This window comes from Pygocentrus nattereri, chromosome 13 (assembly GCF_015220715.1).
Source record: "Pygocentrus nattereri isolate fPygNat1 chromosome 13, fPygNat1.pri, whole genome shotgun sequence".
Classification (NCBI taxonomy): Eukaryota; Metazoa; Chordata; class Actinopteri; order Characiformes; family Serrasalmidae; genus Pygocentrus; species Pygocentrus nattereri.
In genome coordinates this window covers 37,872,616-37,897,926 of record NC_051223.1, presented here as the reverse complement: position 1 = coordinate 37,897,926, position 25,311 = coordinate 37,872,616, and the positions used below count along the sequence as shown (strand labels likewise).

Genomic DNA, 25,311 nt, shown 5'->3' with positions numbered 1-25,311 from the left:
TAGAACCAGAGGATAATCTCTGATATAGATTAGGACCAGAGGATAATCTCTGATATAGATTAGGACCAGAGGTTAATCTCTGAAATTGTTGATGACCAGAGAGTAATCTCAGAAACAGGTAATGACCAAAGGGTCATTTCTGAAATGGTTTGTGATCAGAGGGTAATCTCTGGATTAGGTGATGATGGGAGTGTAATTTCTGAAATAAGTAATGAGCAGAGAGTAATTCTTCATCTTGTGCTCATATCGGTTGGAGATGACTCCGGGTAATCTCTGCATGTTCACTCTCTCTCTCTGCAGCTCGTACTCGGATTACCACTCCTCCTCAGGATCAGAGCGTTATTAAGGGAACCAAAGCCACTCTGACCTGTGGAGTGACCCATGACCCCAGTGTGAGCGTGAGGTAACACAGGCAAACACACACACACACACACACACACACACACACTTACACAGGCTGGAGACCAACAACCAGATTCTAGCTAGTAGTTTTAGGGTCTGAGGTTGACTGGAGGCCCAGAACCACAAACTCTCCCCACACAAGAACACAAAGACTTTCATCTTACCAAGATCCTTTTAACATGATGGTACAATTTATCAGGTGTCAGTTCTGCATTTGGAAGGTTGCAGCAAGAGAGGATCTAACGGGGGTTTACCACATGCACAGGTTGGACAGGGGACCCTGAGATTTTACCTCAATGAGTGCTTTTACATGTGCACCAATAATATGACCCTTGTCTGATTTGGGCAGTTATGGTATCATTCAAATGGTCGTGTAAACAACATACTAGCATTTTCTTACATCAGATTAAAGCCATTAACTGATAGAGAATCATAGATTGTAGCTGAATAATCAGGATTTTCAGCATATGTATACCATCAACCTGACTTTTCATCATCACGCCCAATGCCAAGTGTGGGCTAGAGGGGGTATAAAGCCCCCCAGCATTGCATTCTCTGGAGTGATGGAGCTCCAGTACCTTTGGGATGAGCTGGAGTGATCCGTACAACATCAGTACCCTCACTAAAGCTCCCCCAGAAGAGCAGAGGCTGTTTCTGCAACACAAACTCACTACTAACACCTTCATTTCAGAAGAAACGCTGGAGCAGCAGGTGAACGCAAACTTTGAGCTGTGTGATGTTGAGTGATTATAGAGTGAAATTTGGCAGGTTACGTTGCTTATTGCGTAATATTGATTTACAATTGCCGGTTAGGTGGTCTCGTGGGCCGAGAAAGGCTGGATGTTTGGGCTGTGAGAAGCAAAAGTTTGGGACTCCCTGGCGTAGAAAGTTACCGAATCAAGAATTTGACCAGGAGTGTTCAAACCTTTGCATACGACTGTAGTAATGCTACAGTATCAGGTCATTTTTATGGTTTTATTAAATTATTTTCTATCTATGATTCTCTGCCAGTGCTGCAGAGGGAGGGGGAGGGTTTTTTGAGGCTGTTAGAGCAGCTTTGCCTGAATACGGCAGCGTGAAAATCACGTAACACTCAGCAGCAGCAAATTTAGTGCCAGGAATTATCATGTGCAAGACTGTCTCTCTCTCTCTCTCTCTCTCTCTCTCTCTCTCTCTCTCTCTGTCTCTCTGTCTCTCTCACTCTCTCTGTCTCTCTCTCTCTCTGTCTCTCTGTCTCTCTCTCTCTCTCTCTCTCTCTCTCTCTCTCTCTCTCTCTCTCTCTCTCTCTCTCTCTCTCTCTCTCTCTCTCTCTGGAACACCTGCTTGGGCTGTTGGCTGGTTCTATGCAGAACAGGTGATGGAAAGGTGGGATAATTGAGTTGGATGGCTGCAGTAATTTGGAGCAGCAGTTAATGGATTTCCAGGGCGGTAAAAATCTGGAGCGGTTAATCACAGCAGGCGGTGAGCGAGTGTAGCTGGACCGGCTCTCCACGTGTGCTACTGTGTTATTTAGCGCAGTTTTATCGATCATTTAGTTGTTGTTCTCTGCTATGGTGCTATAATAGCCTCTGTGTGCAGTGTGTGTGGAGCTGATTAGTTACGGAGGTGGGTTCTCTGTAGACTTCTCTGGATTCACATCTCCATCAAGAACCTGCTTAAGAGAGCTCTAAGAGTGTTTAAAGCTGCAGGAGATACTGAAGAATCTGAAATGGGACAGGAAAAAAACTGAATTAGCATCGCAGCAAACAGCAGTAATAATGATAAACCTTACTTGATTTCTGCTTCTTTGTCATTGGCTTATCAATTTGAGTTTCACTACTCAGGTTGCAGATGTTCGGCCAGAAATCAAACACAGACCTTTGCTGTTATTTTAAGGCTCGTCTGTCGTTTTCATCAGCTGCAGCTCGAACTGCAGGAACGATATGAGAATCTGTAGAGTCAGACAGTAAATCAGGCAGAGTCTGCTGACAGTACTGATGAGTTTCCCTCATTTGATCCTAAAATGCGTCCCACCAGCAGTGAGCTGAACAGCGTTCGGTTGGAAGTGGACCGGGTGTTGCTGGGCTGGTTCATCTGTTTGTTGCAGACCCGAAATCTGGTACAACATTTACACGTCTAAACAGAGTGAACTAAAGAAAACACTGGTAACACTTTCTGTGAAGGTCATGTTTGTAAGTATCTATAAATACATTTATAACATGTTATAATGCATTCATACGGCATTATAAACATGGTTATAAATATTCATCAAACGTCAGTCCCAGCTTGGAGAGTGTAAAGACAAATACAAAGTTTATTTAAACCCTGAGATTTCCAGGGTTTTATTTCTCAGCACTGCTGCTGTTAGAGCTGCATCTTCAGGGCTTCAGTCCTGAATATTCGGATGCTCCAAACAGGCCGTCCAGCCTAGAATCACTGCTACAGTGAGCTTTTCTTACCCAGCGTCCCACTTTAAATGCTACACAACATTACATCACAGGAAACCAAGTAAACATCAGCCCCTCCCCTGAATCCCCTCTGACATCACACTGAGTGTAGAAACAAGGAGGTAGGTGGTCACGGTCGGTATAAAAGCTGTGTCAGCAGTAAGTGACTGTAAAGTAGTAAACACATGGTTTTGTTGTTTTGTTCAGGTTTGTATGGGAGAAGGACGGCCAGGTGATTAACACCAAGTCGTTGCCACGGTTACGGCTGGATGCTAATGGGACACTGCACATCTCCCAGACATGGTCAGGTGACATCGGCACCTACACCTGCAGAGTGACCTCAGTAGGAGGAAACGACTCGCGCAGTGCTCACCTGAGAGTCAGGTAAACACACACTTATCACCTCTAACTCCTCCCCCTCATCACATCTGAGCGTTTATATCACAATACCTACATTTAGAGTCGGTTATTCATTCAGTCTAATGAGAAACTGTAGAACAGACTCGGTTTATATCACAATACCTACATTTAGAGTCGGTTATTCATTCAGCCTAATGAGAAACTGTAGAACAGACTCGGTTTATATCACAATACCTACATTTAGAGTCGGTTATTCATTCAGTCTAATGAGAAACTGTAGAACTGACTCGGTTTATATCACAATACCTACATTTAGAGTCGGTTATTCATTCAGCCTAATGAGAAACTGTAGAACGGACTCGGTTTATATCACAATACCTACATTTAGAGTCGGTTATTCATTCAGTCTAATGAGAAACTGTAGAACGGACTCGGTTTATATCACAATACCTACATTTAGAGTCGGTTATTCATTCAGTCTAACGAGAAACTGTAGAACAGACTCGGTTCATATCACAATACCTACATTTAGAGTCGGTTATTCATTCAGTCTAATGAGAAACTGTAGAACGGACTCGGTTTATATCACAATACCTACATTTAGAGTCGGTTATTCATTCAGTCTAATGAGAAACTGTAGAACGGACTCGGTTTATATCACAATACCTACATTTAGAGTCGGTTATTCATTCAGCCTAATGAGAAACTGTAGAACGGACTCGGTTTATATCACAATACCTACATTTAGAGTCGGTTATTCATTCAGCCTAATGAGAAACTGTAGAACGGACTCGGTTTATATCACAATACCTACATTTAGAGCCGGTTATTCATTCAGTCTAATGAGAAACTGTAGAACGGACTCGGTTTATATCACAATACCTACATTTAGAGCCGGTTATTCATTCAGTCTAACGAGAAACTGTAGAACAGACTCGGTTTATATCACAATACCTACATTTAGAGTCGGTTATTCATTCAGTCTAATGAGAAACTGTAGAACAGACTCGGTTTATATCACAATACCTACATTTAGAGCCGGTTATTCATTCAGTCTAATGAGAAACTGTAGAACAGACTCGGTTTATATCACAATACCTACATTTAGAGTCGGTTATTCATTCAGTCTAATGAGAAACTGTAGAACGGACTCGGTTTATATCACAATACCTACATTTAGAGTCGGTTATTCATTCAGCCTAATGAGAAACTGTAGAACAGACTCGGTTTATATCACAATACCTACATTTAGAGTCGGTTATTCATTCAGCCTAATGAGAAACTGTAGAACGGACTCGGTTTATATCACAATACCTACATTTAGAGTCGGTTATTCATTCAGCCTAATGAGAAACTGTAGAACTGACTCGGTTTATATCACAATACCTACATTTAGAGTCGGTTATTCATTCAGCCTAATGAGAAACTGTAGAACGGACTCGGTTTATATCACAATACCTACATTTAGAGTCGGTTATTCATTCAGCCTAACGAGAAACTGTAGAACAGACTCGGTTTATATCACAATACCTACATTTAGAGCCGGTTATTCATTCAGCCTAACGAGAAACTGTAGAACGGACTCGGTTTATATCACAATACCTACATTTAGAGCCGGTTATACATTCAGTCTAACGAGAAACTGTAGAACGGACTCGGTTTATATCACAATACCTACATTTAGAGTCGGTTATTCATTCAGTCTAATGAGAAACTGTAGAACAGACTCGGTTTATATCACAATACCTACATTTAGAGCCGGTTATTCATTCAGTCTAATGAGAAACTGTAGAACGGACTCGGTTTATATCACAATACCTACATTTAGAGTCAGTTATTCATTCAGTCTAATGAGAAACTGTAGAACGGACTCGGTTTATATCACAATACCTACATTTAGAGTCGGTTATTCATTCAGTCTAATGAGAAACTGTAGAACAGACTCAGTTTATATCACAATACCTACATTTAGAGTCGGTTATTCATTCAGTCTAATGAGAAACTGTAGAACAGACTCGGTTTATATCACAATACCTACATTTAGAGTCGGTTATTCATTCAGTCTAATGAGAAACTGTAGAACGGACTCGGTTTATATCACAATACCTACATTTAGAGTCGGTTATTCATTCAGCCTAATGAGAAACTGTAGAACGGACTCGGTTTATATCACAATACCTACATTTAGAGTCGGTTATTCATTCAGCCTAATGAGAAACTGTAGAACAGACTCGGTTTATATCACAATACCTACATTTAGAGCCGGTTATTCATTCAGTCTAATGAGAAACTGTAGAACGGACTCGGTTTATATCACAATACCTACATTTAGAGTCGGTTATTCATTCAGCCTAATGAGAAACTGTAGAACAGACTCGGTTTATATCACAATACCTACATTTAGAGTCGGTTATTCATTCAGCCTAACGAGAAACTGTAGAACAGACTCGGTTTATATCACAATACCTACATTTAGAGTCGGTTATTCATTCAGTCTAATGAGAAACTGTAGAACGGACTCGGTTTATATCACAATACCTACATTTAGAGTCGGTTATTCATTCAGCCTAATGAGAAACTGTAGAACAGACTCGGTTTATATCACAATACCTACATTTAGAGTCGGTTATTCATTCAGCCTAATGAGAAACTGTAGAACAGACTCGGTTTATATCACAATACCTACATTTAGAGCCGGTTATTCATTCAGCCTAATGAGAAACTGTAGAACAGACTCGGTTTATATCACAATACCTACATTTAGAGTCGGTTATTCATTCAGCCTAATGAGAAACTGTAGAACAGACTCGGTTTATATCACAATACCTACATTTAGAGTCGGTTATTCATTCAGTCTAATGAGAAACTGTAGAACAGACTCGGTTTATATCACAATACCTACATTTAGAGCCGGGTATTCATTCAGCCTAATGAGAAACTGTAGAACGGACTCGGTTTATATCACAATACCTACATTTAGAGCCGGTTATTCATTCAGTCTAATGAGAAACTGTAGAACGGACTCGGTTTATATCACAATACCTACATTTAGAGCCGGTTATTCATTCAGCCTAATGAGAAACTGTAGAACAGACTCGGTTTATATCACAATACCTACATTTAGAGCCGGTTATTCATTCAGCCTAATGAGAAACTGTAGAACGGACTCGGTTTATATCACAATACCTAAATTTAGAGCCGGTTATTCATTCAGTCTAATGAGAAACTGTAGAACAGACTCGGTTTATATCACAATATATTTAGAGTCGGTTATTCATTCAGTCTAATGAGAAACTGTAGAACGGACTCGGTTTATATCACAATGCCTACATTTAGAGTCGGTTATTCATTCAGTCTAATGAGAAACTGTAGAACGGACTCGGTTTATATCACAATACCTACATTTAGAGCCGGTTATTCATTCAGCCTAATGAGAAACTGTAGAACGGACTCGGTTTATATCACAATACCTACATTTAGAGTCGGTTATTCATTCAGTCTAATGAGAAACTGTAGAACGGACTCGGTTTATATCACAATACCTACATTTAGAGCCGGTTATTCATTCAGCCTAATGAGAAACTGTAGAACAGACTCGGTTTATATCACAATACCTACATTTAGAGCCGGTTATTCTTGCCAAATGACATGAATTTCATATGTTTATGCATCTCTCAGTTCAAGTCTTACATTACTGTCTATTTGTTTGTTGTTATGTGTGGTGTTTACAGGCAGCTGCCCCATGCTCCCGAAAACCCGAGCGCAATTCTGAGCTCTACAGAGAAGAGAGCGATAAACCTCACCTGGGCCAAACCGTTTGATGGAAACAGCCCGTTGATCCGCTACGTCCTGGAGGTGTCTGAGAACAGTGAGTGACCATAGCAGGACCATTTCTTGTGTCCATGGCAAAGACTCCTAAACTCCTGTACATGAGCATTTATTGGGGTTATTTATGGACTAATATCTCATATTCTACTGTATAGGTGTTATTGGGGCTGTGTATGGACTAATGTCTCTTATTTTAGCTTATAGGAATGTTTATTGCAGTTGTTTATACACTAACATCTCCTATTTTAGTGTATACAAGCGCATATTGAGGTCATTCATGGAATAATATCTCCCATTCTAGATCATAAGAGCATTCAGTGAGGCTGTGTATGGACTAATACCTCTCATTCTAGATTATAGGAGCAATAAGGGGTCGTATATGGACTAATGTCTCCTATTCTAGCATATAGGAGTGTTACTTGAGGTCAGTTGTGAACAAATATTTCTTATTCTAGTATGTAGAAATGTTTATTGAGGATGATTATGGACTAAAATCTCCTATTCTGGCATATTGGAGTGTTTATTGAGTTTGTTTATGGGCTAATATCTCCTAACCTAGCTTATAGGAGCATTAATTGAGGCTATTCATGAGCTACTATCTCCTTGTCTAGTATATAGGAGTGTTTATTGAGGTCATATATGGACTAAAAAAATCCTATTTTAGTATGAAGGAGTATTTATTGAGTCTTTTTATGGACTAATATCTCTTATTATAGCTTACAGAAGCACTAATTGACTAATAGCTCTTATTCTAGTATGTAGGAGTGTTTATTGAGGTCATTTCTTGACTAATAGCTCTTATTCTAGTATGTAGGAGTGTTTATTGAGGTCATTTCTTGACTAATAGCTCTTATTCTAGTATGTAGGAGTGTTTATTGAGGTCATTTCTTGACTAATAGCTCTTATTCTAGTATGTAGGAGTGTTTATTGAGGTCATTTCTTGACTAATAGCTCTTATTCTAGTATGTAGGAGTGTTTATTGAGGTCATTTCTTGACTAATAGCTCTTATTCTAGTATGTAGGAGTGTTTATTGAGGTCATTTCTTGACTAATAGCTCTTATTCTAGTACGTAGGAGTGTTTATTGAGGTTATTTCTTGACTAATAGCTCTTATTCTAGTATGTAGGAGTGTTTATTGAGGTCATTTCTTGACTAATAGCTCTTATTCTAGTACGTAGGAGTGTTTATTGAGGTCATTTCTTGACTAATAGCTCTTATTCTAGTATGTAGGAGTGTTTATTGAGGTAATTTCTTGACTAATAGCTCTTATTCTAGTATGTAGGAGTGTTTATTGAGGTCATTTCTTGACTAATAGCTCTTATTCTAGTACGTAGGAGTGTTTATTGAGGTCATTTCTTGACTTAAAGCTCTTATTCTAGTATGTAGGAGTGTTTATTGAGGTCATTTCTTGACTTAAAGCTCTTATTCTAGTATGTAGGAGTGTTTATTGAGGTCATTTCTTGACTAATAGCTCTTATTCTAGTACGTAGGAGTGTTTATTGAGGTCATTTCTTGACTAATAGCTCTTATTCTAGTACGTAGGAGTGTTTATTGAGGTCATTTCTTGACTAATAGCTCTTATTCTAGTATGTAGGAGTGTTTATTGAGGTCATTTCTTGACTTAAAGCTCTTATTCTAGTATGTAGGAGTATTTATTGAGGTTATCTATGCATATGTGTTCAGATGCTCCGTGGATGATCCTGCTGGCGAATATAGAGCCGGACTCGACGGCCGTGACTGTGAGTGGACTGATCCCAGCGAGGTCATATCAGTTCCGCCTGTGTGCCGTGAACAACGTGGGCAAAGGACCATTCAGCAAGGAGACTGAACGGTGAGCGTTACCATGCTGATGCTGGTGTTGAGTTTACAGTATCTCAGAGATAAATCTAATCAGTCAGAATGATCAGACATAGGCAGTGGTCAGCGGTGGGCATCTCCAGATTTACTGCATGGTTTGAAGAGCAGAAAACCCCCGTAGGACCTTAAAGGCGACTTTGACCCACAAATGATAACATGGCTTACAGTGAATGGCAGCTAATGGGGCCATTTGGCATAGTCTCACCTGCTGATGTTTTGTGAGATTTTTTTAGGTAAAGGTTTACACAGTTGGCAAAAAAATTGTGTATTAAAGACCAAGTTAGTGTGAATTATTATTATTAATTATTATTATTGCGTCTTCAGTGAGCTGCTCAGGAAGCCATTTTTCTTGAAAATTAAGTTTTTAAAAATAGAACGCCTCAATAAACTCAATAAACAACTTCAAAAACACTGAGGTTCCTGCTAAAGCCTGAGTAGACTGATAAATCAATGTGATGATCAGTTATTATAACAAGATAATTACATGTGTAATGCCTGCACAGATCATAGGCGCTTGCGGGGAAATGGAAAACAAGCAGGCTTTAATGTTGAATTCAGAATCCAAACTCGTAGTCGAAAAACAGGCAAAAGGTCAAAGCACACAAATCCAGAGATCCAGAGCAAACAATCCAAAGGGCACATCAAAAGCCAGAGTCAGAGAAAACGTGGAAATACAAGTCATTCATGGGAATACGATCGATAGAACACTCAGTAGTTTTCAGTAGAGACAATAACTGCTGCTAAAGCCCGGGCGTGTAAGCTAAACTGATAGAGTCATGTGATTATACACATGATTATACTCGAACGCTGATAGGAGCGTGTGTGGGAACCAGAAGTCAGCTGATCTACCAGTGCATTCTGGGAGATGAAGTCCATATGTGTTTCGGGAAGCGATAAGGTCATGTGATCTCCCAGAGGATCGAGTCCATTGCCAGAATAAAATACAAATTACTTTATTTATACATGTACTTTAATGTATATGTATTCTAAATGTATTCCAGATACATTACTTTTTAAATATTGTAATGGAATACAGTACCGAATACATTTAGTACAGTGTATTCAGTATTCAGCCATAACTACTCCTCCAAAGTATTTCCCCTCCTCTGTAAATACGTAACTACAGAGTATTATTTATCTGTTCCCAAAAACCTGGTATCTGGTATTTTAATCTTATCTTTAATTTTATTGTTGAATAAAATAACAGCAATTATTAATATAAGTGATTCCAAACTTTTGCCATTAATATATTCCTCTAAATAAAACTCCTTAGGATTTAAGACGTTTCCTTTTTTCCCAAACTGACAAACAAAATATGCTGAATTGCTTTTGTAAAAGCTCAGCATCTCCAAACTTTCACAAACTATGTTGTGTTTTTTAAACACTCGCTTTCATTTCAACACAGTGTCCAGAATGTGTAGACAGGTCAGGAGGCTGAAACTGGCCGTTAATCTCTGTACAGAGAGCATGCTGAGGAAGGTCAGCACAGAGCGAGCCGAGAGAGAGATTTAGCCTCAGGCTGAGCCTGGAGAAAGGAAACTCCGCTCTAAATCAAAACTGAGCCCATTCCGCTCAGATACAGCTCCTCTCTACGCTTCATAAACACTGAAACTGGCCGCATTATGTGTGGAGTCCAGTGAGACCGAGTCTGCTGTACTGGGTGTGGAATCTTCTAAACAGGTTTATACACTAGAAGTCAAAAGTTTGGAACAACATCTACATAGTATAATTAATTAGTCATGTCCCCAATTCCACTAGCCTGGCTCTTTTAACAGAAACACCTTAACTCTGAAATCTGATGTGTTTGGTCTCCATGACAACTTCAGTAGGGACTGAATTTAGGACAGTAGCCAAGTTCATAGTCTCATCATAAACAACAGGGTCGGAACTTAAGGTTAACTTTAAGGTCCGTTTCTCTGGTTTTTAGGCAGCTGAGTCAGGCAGCGTAGTTCACTACCAGCATAATGAGCTCCATTTATTTCTACTGTAAAACGCGGCTTTCACTGGGTGATTTTTCTTTTCTAACTCTGCGTTTTAAAAATCTCAGACGCTGCCGACTCAAACTCCACTGCCCCTCTGATCACCTTCCTGTGTTAATGTTGATGATGAAATATTACAGTGATGGTGGTGAAAAACGAGGAGACGGAGCTGAATGTCTGTCTGTTTATTAGGAGGAATAACATTAGTGCACTCAGCTAAAGCGTTTGGGAAATGGAGACTGAAACTGAAACGGCGATGCTCTGATAAACAGCAGGGGGCGCTCTCACAGCATCTGTTTGGCCTTCAGTAACTGCCACTATATCTCACATTTTTAACATTGATTTTATGAGGTGTTCACGTTTCAGCTGTGTGTGTATGGTCAGTTGCTAGGAAACTTATTGACGACTCTGATCGAGTAGGTTAAGATTTCCGAACTGGAGATGCTGTAAGATCAGATGAAATTCCTAAATTAAAATCAGATTTGCTTCTGTAATACGAATTTTTGAAGAATCTTATCTTGACCGGTCAGACCTTCACTTAAGACTAAAGAGAGGAGGTTTCTGTAATATGACCTCTGGAGTAAAAGAGGCCGGTTATTTTGGACTCTCAGTCATGGATGGCTGTGGCATCACTGAAGATCGAATTTATAATCTATTGACAATACCGTTATCGCTACAGACACTCACCTTATAGACAGTTTGATCTTCAGGTTTAAACTTAAATGCTTGAAATTTGTTTCTAAAACAAATATAAACAGTCAAGTTGCTGCGTGTGTATGAATTTACATTTACATCCCAAAATAAAAAAAATGAATGCCAAGAACGTTTAAAGCTGCATCAAGGCCACATGGGCCAACTGAAGAATCTCAACTACTGTTAAAAATGGTAGTAAGGCTTCTTTGCCTCATGAATACATGCTTCAGATTGATGGAGAATGTGTTGTGCATGGTTTTACATAGGGCCTTTTTGAAAAGGGCTTTATAGAGCACCAAAAAGGGTTCTGTTGGTTCTGCCAAGCTTGTAATAGTAGAAGAACCATTTTTGGTGTTGTATGGAGCCACATACAACACGTTCTCCATCAATCTGAATAAACTCTTCACCATGCAAAGACGTTCTATGAGTGTTTATGGTTTTAGTGGTTTTAGAACCCTTGTAGAACCATCTTTTCTAAATTATTAACAAACTATCTGTTGAAACTCATTTGGTTCTAAACAGTGGTGGGGTTGGAGTTAGGATTTAGACCAGGGTTAGGTTTAGGGCCAGGGTTTTGGGTTGAGGTGAGGGTTAGGATTAGAGCAGGTTTTGAGATGATTATGGTTCATTTAGTAGATGTTTAGGTGAATGTAACTTGAATGTAAATTAAGGCCCAATCCCATTTCAGCCCTACCACTTAACCCTTAGCCCTCTGTGTTGTGTGTTCACGTCTAGGGGTAGGGTGTCCTGATTGTTGTTGAGATGGAGGGGTAGGGTGAAGTGTTAGAGCTACATGGAGAATATCTGACTTCAGCTTCATATCACTGAAGAATTCGGGGGGTTGATAATAAATAATTGCCCCCTTGTTTGAAGGCATATGATCCCTAAATGTAACTAAAGCCCAGCAGTGAGGAGCTGAACTTTCCCCTCCTCTGCTGTCACTGTAGACTGTTAATGAAGGGATGCTCACTTTATTTGAGGGTCTCATTTCAGAGAAAGATCTCAACCACTACCCTCTAACTCAGCTCCAAAGGACAACACTCGAAAAAAGGGATAGTGTTATATATAAGAAATGGGACTGGGCCCAAGCATCGAAAGTGGGAAGATTTGTTCAACAGTGTTTTGGTGACTGTATAGTTCCATGTGTTTTATTTCATAGTCTTGAGGACTCACTGTTATCCTAAAGCATGAAAAATATCAAGAAATAAGAAAAGACCCTTCATAAGTCTGAGTGTTGAACGCTTGTCTGCTACTGTAGTTTACAGAATGAAGCAGATGCTGTTAGAACTCAGTGACTCTGTGAGTGATATTGATTCATATTGTTGGTGTTTCAGTGTAAACTGGATGTCATTATGATAGAATATAAGCCAGCAGACTCTAACTCACTCCTCGCTCCATCTCATTTCTCTCTGCTCTCCCTCTCTCTCTTTTTCTCTCTCTCTCAGGGTATCTCTCCCAGAGGAGCCCCCTAGCGCCCCCCCTCAGAACGTCATCGCCAGTGGCCGGACCAACTCCTCCATCATGATCCAGTGGCAGCCTCCCCCCGAGAGCCAGCAGAACGGGGTTCTCCGAGGATACGTCATCCGGTTAGTCCCTGCAATGCTCCCTACTGCACAATACTGCACTTTACACTAGGACCACTACTTATTCTATGCTGTGCAAAAGTCAGAGACCCTTTATTTAATTTCCAGGCCAAACAGCAATTATAGAAGCATCATGTGAGAATTGGTATTCTTTGCTCTTTGGCTCCATCTACAGTTGTGGAGTGAATACAAATCGAGATTTGAGCCCCTCATGGACAGCTGTACATGTGCATTTGTTGACAGGCTAAATGGATACAGAACCTGCATTGTGTGAAATCCCCCATGGTATCCGGGGGTCCCATGTTGGCTGCTAACTCACTCACCATAGAGGCACTGATGCTTCAATGGCAGTAAAATGTCTGTTTCATCAGCTGTTCTTCTGCAGAGTCTCTGTTCTAGTGCGGTTCTACGCTCTTCCTCACATTAACTGAGATCTTCCTCGTCTCCTCTTCTGTCTTCAGTGTGAAGAACAGTCACTCTTCACTCCAAACTCTTGGGAAACTGAGCAAGTTTTCAGGTTTTCAGATCTACTGCAGCGCATTGTAAAGCTTTCCAGAGGAATCCGGGCAGAGTTACGGTTTCTAGACTATCAAGGACCTGCTGGGTGAACCAGTCTGCTTCAGCGCCACCCTGAGGCATTTTCAACTCATGTAGGCTACATCATTTGCTAAGCGTAAGTATGTGGAGAATTAGAGCCATCAAATAAAACGTTGTTGAAGACCACTCAGCGCTGTGGGTCTGAAAGGACGTGTAGCTGATCAAGAAGAGCCTCACTGAGAAAAGGAGATGGACACATCGAACAAAGAAGCTGAACGATGGACTGACCACCCCAGAGTCCAGACTTCAGCACCACTGAATGGGTTTGATCACTTCAGAAAATCATCAACCAGCTTCTAAGACTGAACTTTAGAGGTGTGTCTGCAGGTTCTTTGAGTCACCTGGAAAGAGTGGAAGCTGGAATAAAAGGAAAGAGTGACTCACTGGCTGAACACGGCTGAGAGTAGATTTAGTTGTTGTGTCAGTTTCTGTTAAATATTTGTTTTCTGCTTTTTTCCTGCCACAAAGATCTGTTTTAGCTGGAAAGTAAATGAATGCAGGGTGGTCTCTGACTTTTGCACTGCCCCGTATACTAACTGGAATCAACCCTTTCAAGTCTAGAGTTGTTGTTGTCATCTTGCTCTGCTAATGAGACTGACACACAGAAAAAAAAACCTTCAGCAGATTAAAATCATAATAAAATATCTCCTCTTCTACTTACAGGCACTGCCGTGGTGTGGATTTAAAATGGAGACTTTGCGTTTTCCACACAGTTTCTCCACTCGTTTTAACAAGCTATGAGTCAGAAACAGCTCATATTAAATTACAGCGTGATTTTAGATGATTTTTACACGATTTTGTTATCAAGCTCGCCCCCTATTGGCCCAGCTTAGTCTCTACACTCTTAGTGCGGTGATTTTCTGCTGTTGTTTGGCCAAACCCAGCACACCTGAGTGACATCATCAGCACTGTGTCAGGTGTGTTACTGGTTAAGCAGAGCAAAAATCTGGACTGGCCTGGACTGGACTGGACTGGACTGGACTGGTCCTACTTCAGTAGCAGTTCCACACTGTGCTCTGATAAAGCAGCTAACATTAGTCATTCATTTTTATACAATTACCCGTCTGTAAGCAAAGGGCTTATTTTCTCTTCCTTCACATCCTCTTCTCCGTCTTTCTTTTTCTGTCTTTTCTTAAAAGTCCTCTGCTTTTGCTCCTGTGCAGTTTTATTGTTATCATTTTACAGTACAGCCAGATCACCAAAGCAGCGGCCTTCGTTTTATTCCTTCAGACACAGCTGAGACTGTATTCAGATTGTGGAATGAATCACTCTTTCTCTCCCTCCCTCTCTCTCTCTCTCTCTCTCTCTCTCTCTCTCTCTCTGCTCTGAATAGCTCTCTCTCCCTGTAAATCAGAGCACTGTGAAAGTTTGGTGTCTGGGCCTCTGTTCAACGCTGACAGACTGCAGCCTGCTTTTGGCTCTGCAGACATAAATATTTATGCCAAACTTTAGGCCCCATATGGTGTACTCAATCTATCTCTGGTCACTGCAGAGAGAGGGAGAGGGAGAGACAGAGAGAGATGGAGCGAGGTTAAATAGCAGGTAGATGTAACACGGTGTGAAGTCTCCCCCTGTCGTTTATAAATGGAATGGTATAACAGCACATTTACTCAAAGTAATGTCCAGTCAGAGTGGACAAAGTAAACCTCCTGGAGTTCTGCACTTTACTGGGTTTACTCATAGTAGTTTCGCAAAGAAGAGAAAGACAATATCCTGAAGTCAAGCCATAGTCCAACATTCAACGAACACCATCACTCTCCAACCATACTCCAACATTCTTCAACAAGCACCATCATTCTCCAACCATACCCCAACATTCTTCAACAAGCACCATCATTCTTCATCAAACACCATCATTCTCCAACCACACTCCAACATTCTTCAACAAGCTCCATCATTTATCAACAAACACCATCATTCTCCAACCACACTCCAACATTCTTCAACAAGCACCATCATTCTTCAACAAACACCATCATTCTCCAACCACACTCCAACATTCTTCAACAAGCACCATCATTCTTCATCAAACACCATCATTCTCCAACCACACTCCAACATTCTTCAACAAGCTCCATCATTTATCAACAAACACCATCATTCTCCAACCACACTCCAACATTCTTCAACAAGCACCATCATTCTTCAACAAACACCATCATTCTCCAACCACACTCCAACATTCTTCAACAAGCACCATCATTCTCCAACCATACTCCAACATTCTTCAACAAGCACCTTCATTCTCCAACCATACTCTAACATTCTTCAACAAGCTCCATCATTTATCAACGAACACCATCACTCTCCAACCATACTCCAACATTCTTCAACAAGCTCCATCATTTATCAACGAACACCATCACTCTCCAACCATACTCCAACATTCTTCAACAAGCACCATCATTCTCCAACCACACTCCAACATTCTTCAACAAGCACCATCATTCTTCATCAAACACCATCATTCTCCAACCACACTCCAACATTCTTCAACAAGCTCCATCATTATCAACAAACACCATCATTCTCCAACCACACTCCAACATTCTTCAACAAGCACCATCATTCTTCAACAAACACCATCATTCTCCAACCACACTCCAACATTCTTCAACAAGCACCATCATTCATCATCAAACACCATCATTCTCCAACCACACTCCAACATTCTTCAACAAGCACCATCATTTATCAACAAACACCATCATTCTCCAACCACACTCCAACATTCTTCAACAAGCACCATCATTTATCAACAAACACCATCATTCTCCAACCACACTCCAACATTCTTCAACAAGCACCATCATTCTTCAACAAACACCATCATTCTCCAACCACACTCCAACATTCTTCAACAAGCACAATCATTCTTCAACAAACACCATCATTCTCCAACCATACTCCAACATTCTTCAACAAGCACTATCATTCTCCAACATTCTTCAACAAGGACCATCATTCTCCAACCACACTCCGACATTGTTCATCAAATACCAACAGTCTCCAACCACACTCCAACATTCTTCAACAAGCACCATCATTCTTCAACAAACACCATCATTCTCCAACCACACTCCAACATTCTTCAACAAGCACCATCATTCTTCAACAAACACCATCATTCTCCAACCACACTCCAACATTCTTCAACAAGCACCATCATTCTTCAACAAACACCATCATTCTCCAACCATACTCCAACATTCTTCATCAAGCACCTTCATTCTCCAACTATACTCCAACATTGTTCATCAAACACCATCATTCTTCAACAAACACCACCATTCTCGAACCATGCTCTAACATTCTTCATCAAACACCATCATTCTCCAACCACACTCCAACATTCTTCAACAAGCACCATCATTCTCCAACCATACTCCAACATTCTTCAACAAGCACCTTCATTCTCCAACTATACTCCAACATTGTTCATCAAACACCATCATTCTTCAACGAGGACCATCATTCTCCAACCACACTCCAACATTCTTCAACAAGCAAAATCATTCTCCAACCATAGTCCAACATTCTTCAACAAGCACCATCATTCTCCAACCATACTTCAATATTGTTCATCAAATACCATAATTTTTCAACAAACACCATCATTCTCCAGCCATACTCTAACATTCTTCATCAAACACCATCGGTCTTCAACCACACTCCAACATTCTTCAACAAGCACCATCATTCTCCAACCATACTCCAACGTAGTCCATCAAACACTATCATTCTTCAACATTCTTCATCAAATGCCATCGGTCTTCAACAAGCACCATCATTCTCCAACCACACTCCAACATTCTTCAACAAGCACCTTCATTCTCCAACCATACTCCAACATAGTTCATCAAACACTATCATTCTTCAGCATTCTTCATCAAATGCCATCATTCTCCAACCATACTCTAACATTCTTCATCAAACACCATTGTTCTTCAACAAGCACCATCATTCTCCAACCGCACTCCAACATTCTTCAACAAGCACCATCATTCTCCAACCATACTCCAACATTGTTCATCAAACACCATCATTTTCCATCAAACACCATCATTCTCCAACCACACTCCAACATTGTTCATCAAATACCAACAGTTTCCAACCACACTCCAACATTCTTCAACAGGCACCATCATTCTCCAACCATACTCCAACATCGTTCATCAAACACCAGCACTCTCCAACCGTAGTTTCCAACATTCTTCAACCTCATCATTCTCCAGCCACACTCCAATATTCTTCATCAAGGACCATCATTCTCCAGTCATACTCCAACATTCTTCATGAAACACCATAATTCTCCAACAATACTCCAACATTTTTCATCAAGCACCATCATTCTCCAATCATGCGCCAACATTCTTCATCAAACATCATCATTCTCCAACCATGCTCCAAAATTCTTCAACAAATTCCATCATTCTTCAACCATACGCCAATATTCTGTATCAGACATCATCAGCCTTTCTATACACTCACATTCTTCACCAAACTCCATTTAAACACCAAAGCTCAGCTGTAATGTCATTACCAGAGGCAGGGACGGCACTGCAGTAGGAGGACTGCCTATTTTAACTGGTGATTTTTTTATAGAGTAAATTTCATAGAAAAACTAAAGCTAATCTGCTATTTTTTCTAAAACACTATGCTACATGGTTAGAAGACTAAAAAAACAGATTCTTTCAACAGCCAAAATACCTGTACCACATCACCCACCTGTTATAATGACACAACTAGCAGCTTTCACTACCACCTGACCAATACTGACCCCCATCTTGTATGTTCCAGCTATCGTCTAACTGGTCTTCCAGTAGACATCCAGTACAAGAACATCTCAAACCCAGACGTCACCAACCTGCTCCTGGAGGACCTCATCATCTGGACCAACTACGAGATCGAGGTGGCGGCGTATAATGGAGCAGGCCTAGGCGTCTACAGCCACAAGGTTACGGAGTGGACGCTGCAAGGAGGTGAGGGTTTAGTGCAGAGGATGGATGATCTCCATCCAGTCCCTGGTGAACAAAATATTGGGTGTAAAGAGCACTGAGAATCCCTGCTTAAAGTGAAGGGGCAGTTGTGGGCCGAAGGTTAGGGAACAAGCCTTGTGACCGATAGGTCGCCGATAAACCTGAGCTGAGGTGCAAGACACCTAACACCAAGCTGCTCCCCGGACGCTGCGGATAGGGCTGCCCGCTGCCCTGGGCAAGTGTGCTCACTGCCCTCTAGTGTGTGTGTTCACTAGTGTGTATGTGCTGTTTCACTGCATGGATGGGTTGAATGCAGAGGTGAAATTTCTCCGTTGTGGGACCAATAAGGGTCACTTAACTTTAATATATGTTTGGTGTCTGAAGTTGTGAAGCACTGAAGCTTGAGGCTAATGTAGTTAACAAGTAGTGGATGCTTATACCTGATCAAATGAAAACCCATATATGTATATAAATGTATGGATGTATAAATGTATGTAGGGAACTTTCTGCTTGCCTCAAGTTGCAGAAAAGTCTCTGTATGTGACTGCAGATTTTGACTTGACCATTATATTTTACTGGAAAGTCTTGAAAACAAGGTTGGATTGGACCAGCGGTCTTCAATTGGCAGACCCAGCAAAGTATTTAAGCAAAGAAAAACCCATGCACTGAAAAGAAATTGTAGCAAAGCCAGTGGATAGAAAATTAAGTTGTAGTGAACCAGCACAGTTCCTGTAGCAGTGCTGGGTTCTTTATGTAAACGACTCATCAGAACAGAGACATGGTTTAGATTTTCACTTTAATTTACTATATCTGGTCTGAGTAGTGAAACAACTTGACTTGTTAGAAAAGAAAGGAAACCAAACAAAGAATGAACAGAGAACCTTTCCCAGTTTAAACCGGATGTGTCTCGCCATGTTCTGCGTGTGGCGCTGGTTAGAAGTGTCAATGTGGAGCATCAGTGCCACTGTGAAACAAATTATTGAACAAGAGCCAACTGACAAAATTCTGTTCTAAGGACAAACGTGAGACCTGGAAGATCCGCCAAAGTGCTCATTATTTTCCCGATAAGTTATTAACAATAAGTTATTTTAACAATTACACCTTCTCGAGCCTCAATTTAGCCATATTGGTTTTTAAATCAGTTATCTAGAACTCCAAGCACCACAGAAGAGCTCATCCTCAGTCGTGTGTGAAGGCTGTGGCCGTATTTTGAGGTAAAAAAACATTTTTTCTGCAAATTTTCTGAAATTTCAATTTCATGGGTTCTCAATTTAAGTGGACCATTGCAAATTTTAGTTGTATAGCCCTGGTTTAGACCGACAAGTCATTGCCTGGTTTAGGTCTTACTCGACAGAATACTTCCAGTTTGTTAGTGTTAATGGAATAATGGAATGAGGTGTCCCACAAGGCTCTGTTTTAGGGCCCTTACTGTTCTCCCTTTATTTACAGCCCCTAAACACAACACTTTAATGCGGATGGTACTGTTATACGTGTCAGCTTAGCCAGATGCAGTGACATAGTTGCCCACAATGCACAAAACATAAATGCCTGGTTGACCAGAAACTTGCTAAATCATTATAAAGCTAAAATGTTGAAGGAGTGCTTCAACATTTATGCGTTTTAAGGATGTTTCTGCTCTTTATTTGAGTTTAAGAAGTGTGGCCACTGAGACCTTACAACCATATCAGTCAGTAAATCACTGTTTAACTAAAACTGTTGGAGTGTACCATTAAGATATAAATATGAAATTAGACTGGCCAAATAAAGAGGAAGTTTGTAAATTAGATTTTTTAATGACGTTTTCTTTTAAGTGGGTTCACCCTCTTAGTGCTGACTCCTGCTTTTTAGAGTCAGTTTGTGTTTATATGAAGGTCAGAGATTAAAACAGGTACAGGTCACAGGTTCAGCTGAAGAAGCTTGTCCACTCTGTGGCTCAATTTACTGCACAATGTGTTCATTTTCTCACCACCCAGACAGAAACCAAACGCTGATGCTGTGGGGGGGTGGGGGTGAGGGGGGCTTGGGGTGGGTATGGTGTGTTTAATTGTCCTTCAGAGCCTCCTACTGATTCCCCATCTGCAACAATAACAGCCCCCATTGCCTAAACCCCCCTACTGATTAAATGCCCTGTTGACTAACTTCCCCTGCTGACTAATTACCTCCGCTAGCCATCAGCCCCCCGGCCCTGTCCTTCAGAGTGAACTGTAAGGACAAGAAACAGAGGAGTAAACATTTCCAAACCAAGACACAGAGAAAGAAGCTTGGAGTTTTATTGTTTATCCTGGAGAAAACCAGAAAGTTTGAATATGAACGATAATTAGATGATTGGATTTAACAAGCGTGGACATCTGGAAAGGACCTGATGCAGATAAACGCCTCTTAAATATCCACTTTCTCTCTGTTTCTCTGTGATACAGTGAGTTTCAGTTATTTTTCATTATAAGTTTAAGTTCTCCTATTCAACCTAATGAGAACACGACTCAATTTAAATCAAAATATATTACAATAATGAATTATTCATACAGATCATCTAAAATAATGATACTAACATTGTAACTTTTATTAAACATACAGAACAAATGTTGTTAGGAATGAATAACCGGCTCTAAATGTAGGTATTGTGATATAAACCGAGTCCGTTCTACAGTTTCTCATTAGACTGAATGAATAACCGGCTCTAAATGTAGGTATTGTGATATAAACCGAGTCCGTTCTACAGTTTCTCATTAGACTGAATGAATAACCGGCTCTAAATGTAGGTATTGTGATATAAACCGAGTCTGTTCTACAGTTTCTCATTAGGCTGAATGAATAACCGACTCTAAATGTAGGTATTGTGATATAAACCGAGTCTGTTCTACAGTTTCTCATTAGGCTGAATGAATAACCGACTCTAAATGTAGGTATTGTGATATAAACCGAGTCTGTTCTACAGTTTCTCATTAGACTGAATGAATAACCGGCTCTAAATGTAGGTATTGTGATATAAACCGAGTCCGTTCTACAGTTTCTCATTAGACTGAATGAATAACCGGCTCTAAATGTAGGTATTGTGATATAAACCGAGTCTGTTCTACAGTTTCTCATTAGACTGAATGAATAACCGGCTCTAAATGTAGGTATTGTGATATAAACCGAGTCCGTTCTACAGTTTCTCATTAGGCTGAATGAATAACCGACTCTAAATGTAGGTATTGTGATATAAACCGAGTCTGTTCTACAGTTTCTCATTAGACTGAATGAATAACTGACTCTAAATGTAGGTATTGTGATATAAACCGAGTCCGTTCTACAGTTTCTCGTTAGGCTGAATGAATAACCGACTCTAAATGTAGGTATTGTGATATAAACCGAGTCCGTTCTACAGTTTCTCGTTAGACTGAATGAATAACCGACTCTAAATGTAGGTATTGTGATATAAACCGAGTCTGTTCTACAGTTTCTCGTTAGACTGAATGAATAACCGACTCTAAATGTAGGTATTGTGATATAAACCGAGTCCGTTCTACAGTTTCTCGTTAGGCTGAATGAATAACCGACTCTAAATGTAGGTATTGTGATATAAACCGAGTCTGTTCTACAGTTTCTCGTTAGGCTGAATGAATAACCGACTCTAAATGTAGGTATTGTGATATAAACCGTGTCTGTTCTACTGTTTCTCGTTAGACTGAATGAATAACCGACTCTAAATGTAGGTATTGTGATATAAACCGAGTCTGTTCTACAGTTTCTCATTAGACTGAATGAATAACCGACTCTAAATGTAGGTATTGTGATATAAACCGAGTCCGTTCTACAGTTTCTCATTAGGCTGAATGAATAACCGACTCTAAATGTAGGTATTGTGATATAAACCGAGTCCGTTCTACAGTTTCTCATTAGGCTGAATGAATAACCGACTCTAATTGTAGGTATTGTGATATAAACCGAGTCCGTTCTACAGTTTCTCATTAGGCTGAATGAATAACCGACTCTAAATGTAGGTATTGTGATATAAACCGAGTCCGTTCTACAGTTTCTCATTAGACTGAATGAATAACCGGCTCTAAATGTAGGTATTGTGATATAAACCGAGTCTGTTCTACTGTTTCTCATTAGGCTGAATGAATAACCGACTCTAAATGTAGGTATTGTGATATAAACCGAGTCCGTTCTACAGTTTCTCATTAGGCTGAATGAATAACCGACTCTAAATGTAGGTATTGTGATATAAACCGAGTCCGTTCTACAGTCTCTCATTAGGCTGAATGAATAACCGACTCTAAATGTAGGTATTGTGATATAAACCGAGTCTGTTCTACAGTTTCTCATTAGGCTGAATGAATAACCGACTCTAAATGTAGGTATTGTGATATAAACCGAGTCCGTTCTACAGTTTCTCATTAGACTGAATGAATAACCGGCTCTAAATGTAGGTATTGTGATATAAACCGAGTCTGTTCTACAGTTTCTCATTAGGCTGAATGAATAACCGACTCTAAATGTAGGTATTGTGATATAAACCGAATCTGTTCTACAGTTTCTCATTAGACTGAATGAATAACCGACTCTAAATGTAGGTATTGTGATATAAACCGAGTCTGTTCTACAGTTTCTCATTAGACTGAATGAATAACCGACTCTAAATGTAGGTATTGTGATATAAACCGTGTCTGTTCTACAGTTTCTCATTAGACTGAATGAATAACCGACTCTAAATGTAGGTATTGTGATATAAACCGAGTCCGTTCTACAGTTTCTCATTAGACTGAATGAATAACCGGCTCTAAATGTAGGTATTGTGATATAAACCGAGTCCGTTCTACAGTTTCTCGTTAGGCTGAATGAATAACCGACTCTAAATGTAGGTATTGTGATATAAACCGTGTCTGTTCTACAGTTTCTCATTAGACTGAATGAATAACCGACTCTAAATGTAGGTATTGTGATATAAACCGAGTCCGTTCTACAGTTTCTCATTAGACTGAATGAATAACCGGCTCTAAATGTAGGTATTGTGATATAAACCGAGTCCGTTCTACAGTTTCTCGTTAGGCTGAATGAATAACCGACTCTAAATGTAGGTATTGTGATATAAACCGAGTCTGTTCTACAGTTTCTCTTTAGGCTGAATGAATAACCGACTCTAAATGTAGGTATTGTGATATAAACCGAGTCTGTTCTACAGTTTCTCGTTAGACTGAATGAATAACCGACTCTAAATGTAGGTATTGTGATATAAACCGAGTCTGTTCTACAGTTTCTCATTAGACTGAATGAATAACCGACTCTAAATGTAGGTATTGTGATATAAACCGAGTCCGTTCTACAGTTTCTCATTAGGCTGAATGAATAACCGACTCTAAATGTAGGTATTGTGATATAAACCGAGTCCGTTCTACAGTTTCTCATTAGGCTGAATGAATAACCGACTCTAATTGTAGGTATTGTGATATAAACCGAGTCCGTTCTACAGTTTCTCATTAGGCTGAATGAATAACCGACTCTAAATGTAGGTATTGTGATATAAACCGAGTCCGTTCTACAGTTTCTCATTAGACTGAATGAATAACCGGCTCTAAATGTAGGTATTGTGATATAAACCGAGTCCGTTCTACAGTTTCTCATTAGGCTGAATGAATAACCGACTCTAAATGTAGGTATTGTGATATAAACCGAGTCCGTTCTACAGTTTCTCATTAGACTGAATGAATAACCGGCTCTAAATGTAGGTATTGTGATATAAACCGAGTCTGTTCTACAGTTTCTCATTAGGCTGAATGAATAACCGACTCTAAATGTAGGTATTGTGATATAAACCGAGTCCGTTCTACAGTTTCTCATTAGGCTGAATGAATAACCGACTCTAAATGTAGGTATTGTGATATAAACCGAGTCCGTTCTACAGTTTCTCATTAGGCTGAATGAATAACCGACTCTAAATGTAGGTATTGTGATATAAACCGAGTCTGTTCTACAGTTTCTCATTAGGCTGAATGAATAACCGACTCTAAATGTAGGTATTGTGATATAAACCGAGTCCGTTCTACAGTTTCTCATTAGACTGAATGAATAACCGGCTCTAAATGTAGGTATTGTGATATAAACCGAGTCTGTTCTACAGTTTCTCATTAGGCTGAATGAATAACCGACTCTAAATGTAGGTATTGTGATATAAACCGAATCTGTTCTACAGTTTCTCATTAGACTGAATGAATAACCGACTCTAAATGTAGGTATTGTGATATAAACCGAGTCTGTTCTACAGTTTCTCATTAGACTGAATGAATAACCGACTCTAAATGTAGGTATTGTGATATAAACCGTGTCTGTTCTACAGTTTCTCATTAGACTGAATGAATAACCGACTCTAAATGTAGGTATTGTGATATAAACCGAGTCCGTTCTACAGTTTCTCATTAGACTGAATGAATAACTGACTCTAAATGTAGGTATTGTGATATAAACCGAGTCCGTTCTACAGTTTCTCATTAGACTGAATGAATAACCGGCTCTAAATGTAGGTATTGTGATATAAACCGAGTCTGTTCTACAGTTTCTCATTAGACTGAATGAATAACCGACTCTAAATGTAGGTATTGTGATATAAACCGAGTCCGTTCTACAG

The 25,311-nt window shown here is 39.9% G+C and overlaps 1 protein-coding gene across 4 annotated transcripts in view; it reads left to right on the top strand.

The window, feature by feature from the left end:
• The window catches only part of LOC108442036 (protein sidekick-2-like), a 511,936-nt gene that overhangs the window by 422,224 nt on the left and 64,401 nt on the right, over positions 1–25,311 (top strand). For all 4 annotated transcript variants that reach the window (XM_037544393.1, XM_037544391.1, XM_037544392.1 and 1 more), the window contains exons 12-17: positions 301–403; positions 3,036–3,212; positions 6,920–7,056; positions 8,700–8,847; positions 12,991–13,131; positions 18,526–18,707. In XM_037544393.1, the coding sequence (XP_037400290.1) occupies positions 301–403; positions 3,036–3,212; positions 6,920–7,056; positions 8,700–8,847; positions 12,991–13,131; positions 18,526–18,707 (888 nt within the window). The remainder of the gene's footprint in view (positions 1–300; positions 404–3,035; positions 3,213–6,919; positions 7,057–8,699; positions 8,848–12,990; positions 13,132–18,525; positions 18,708–25,311) is intronic.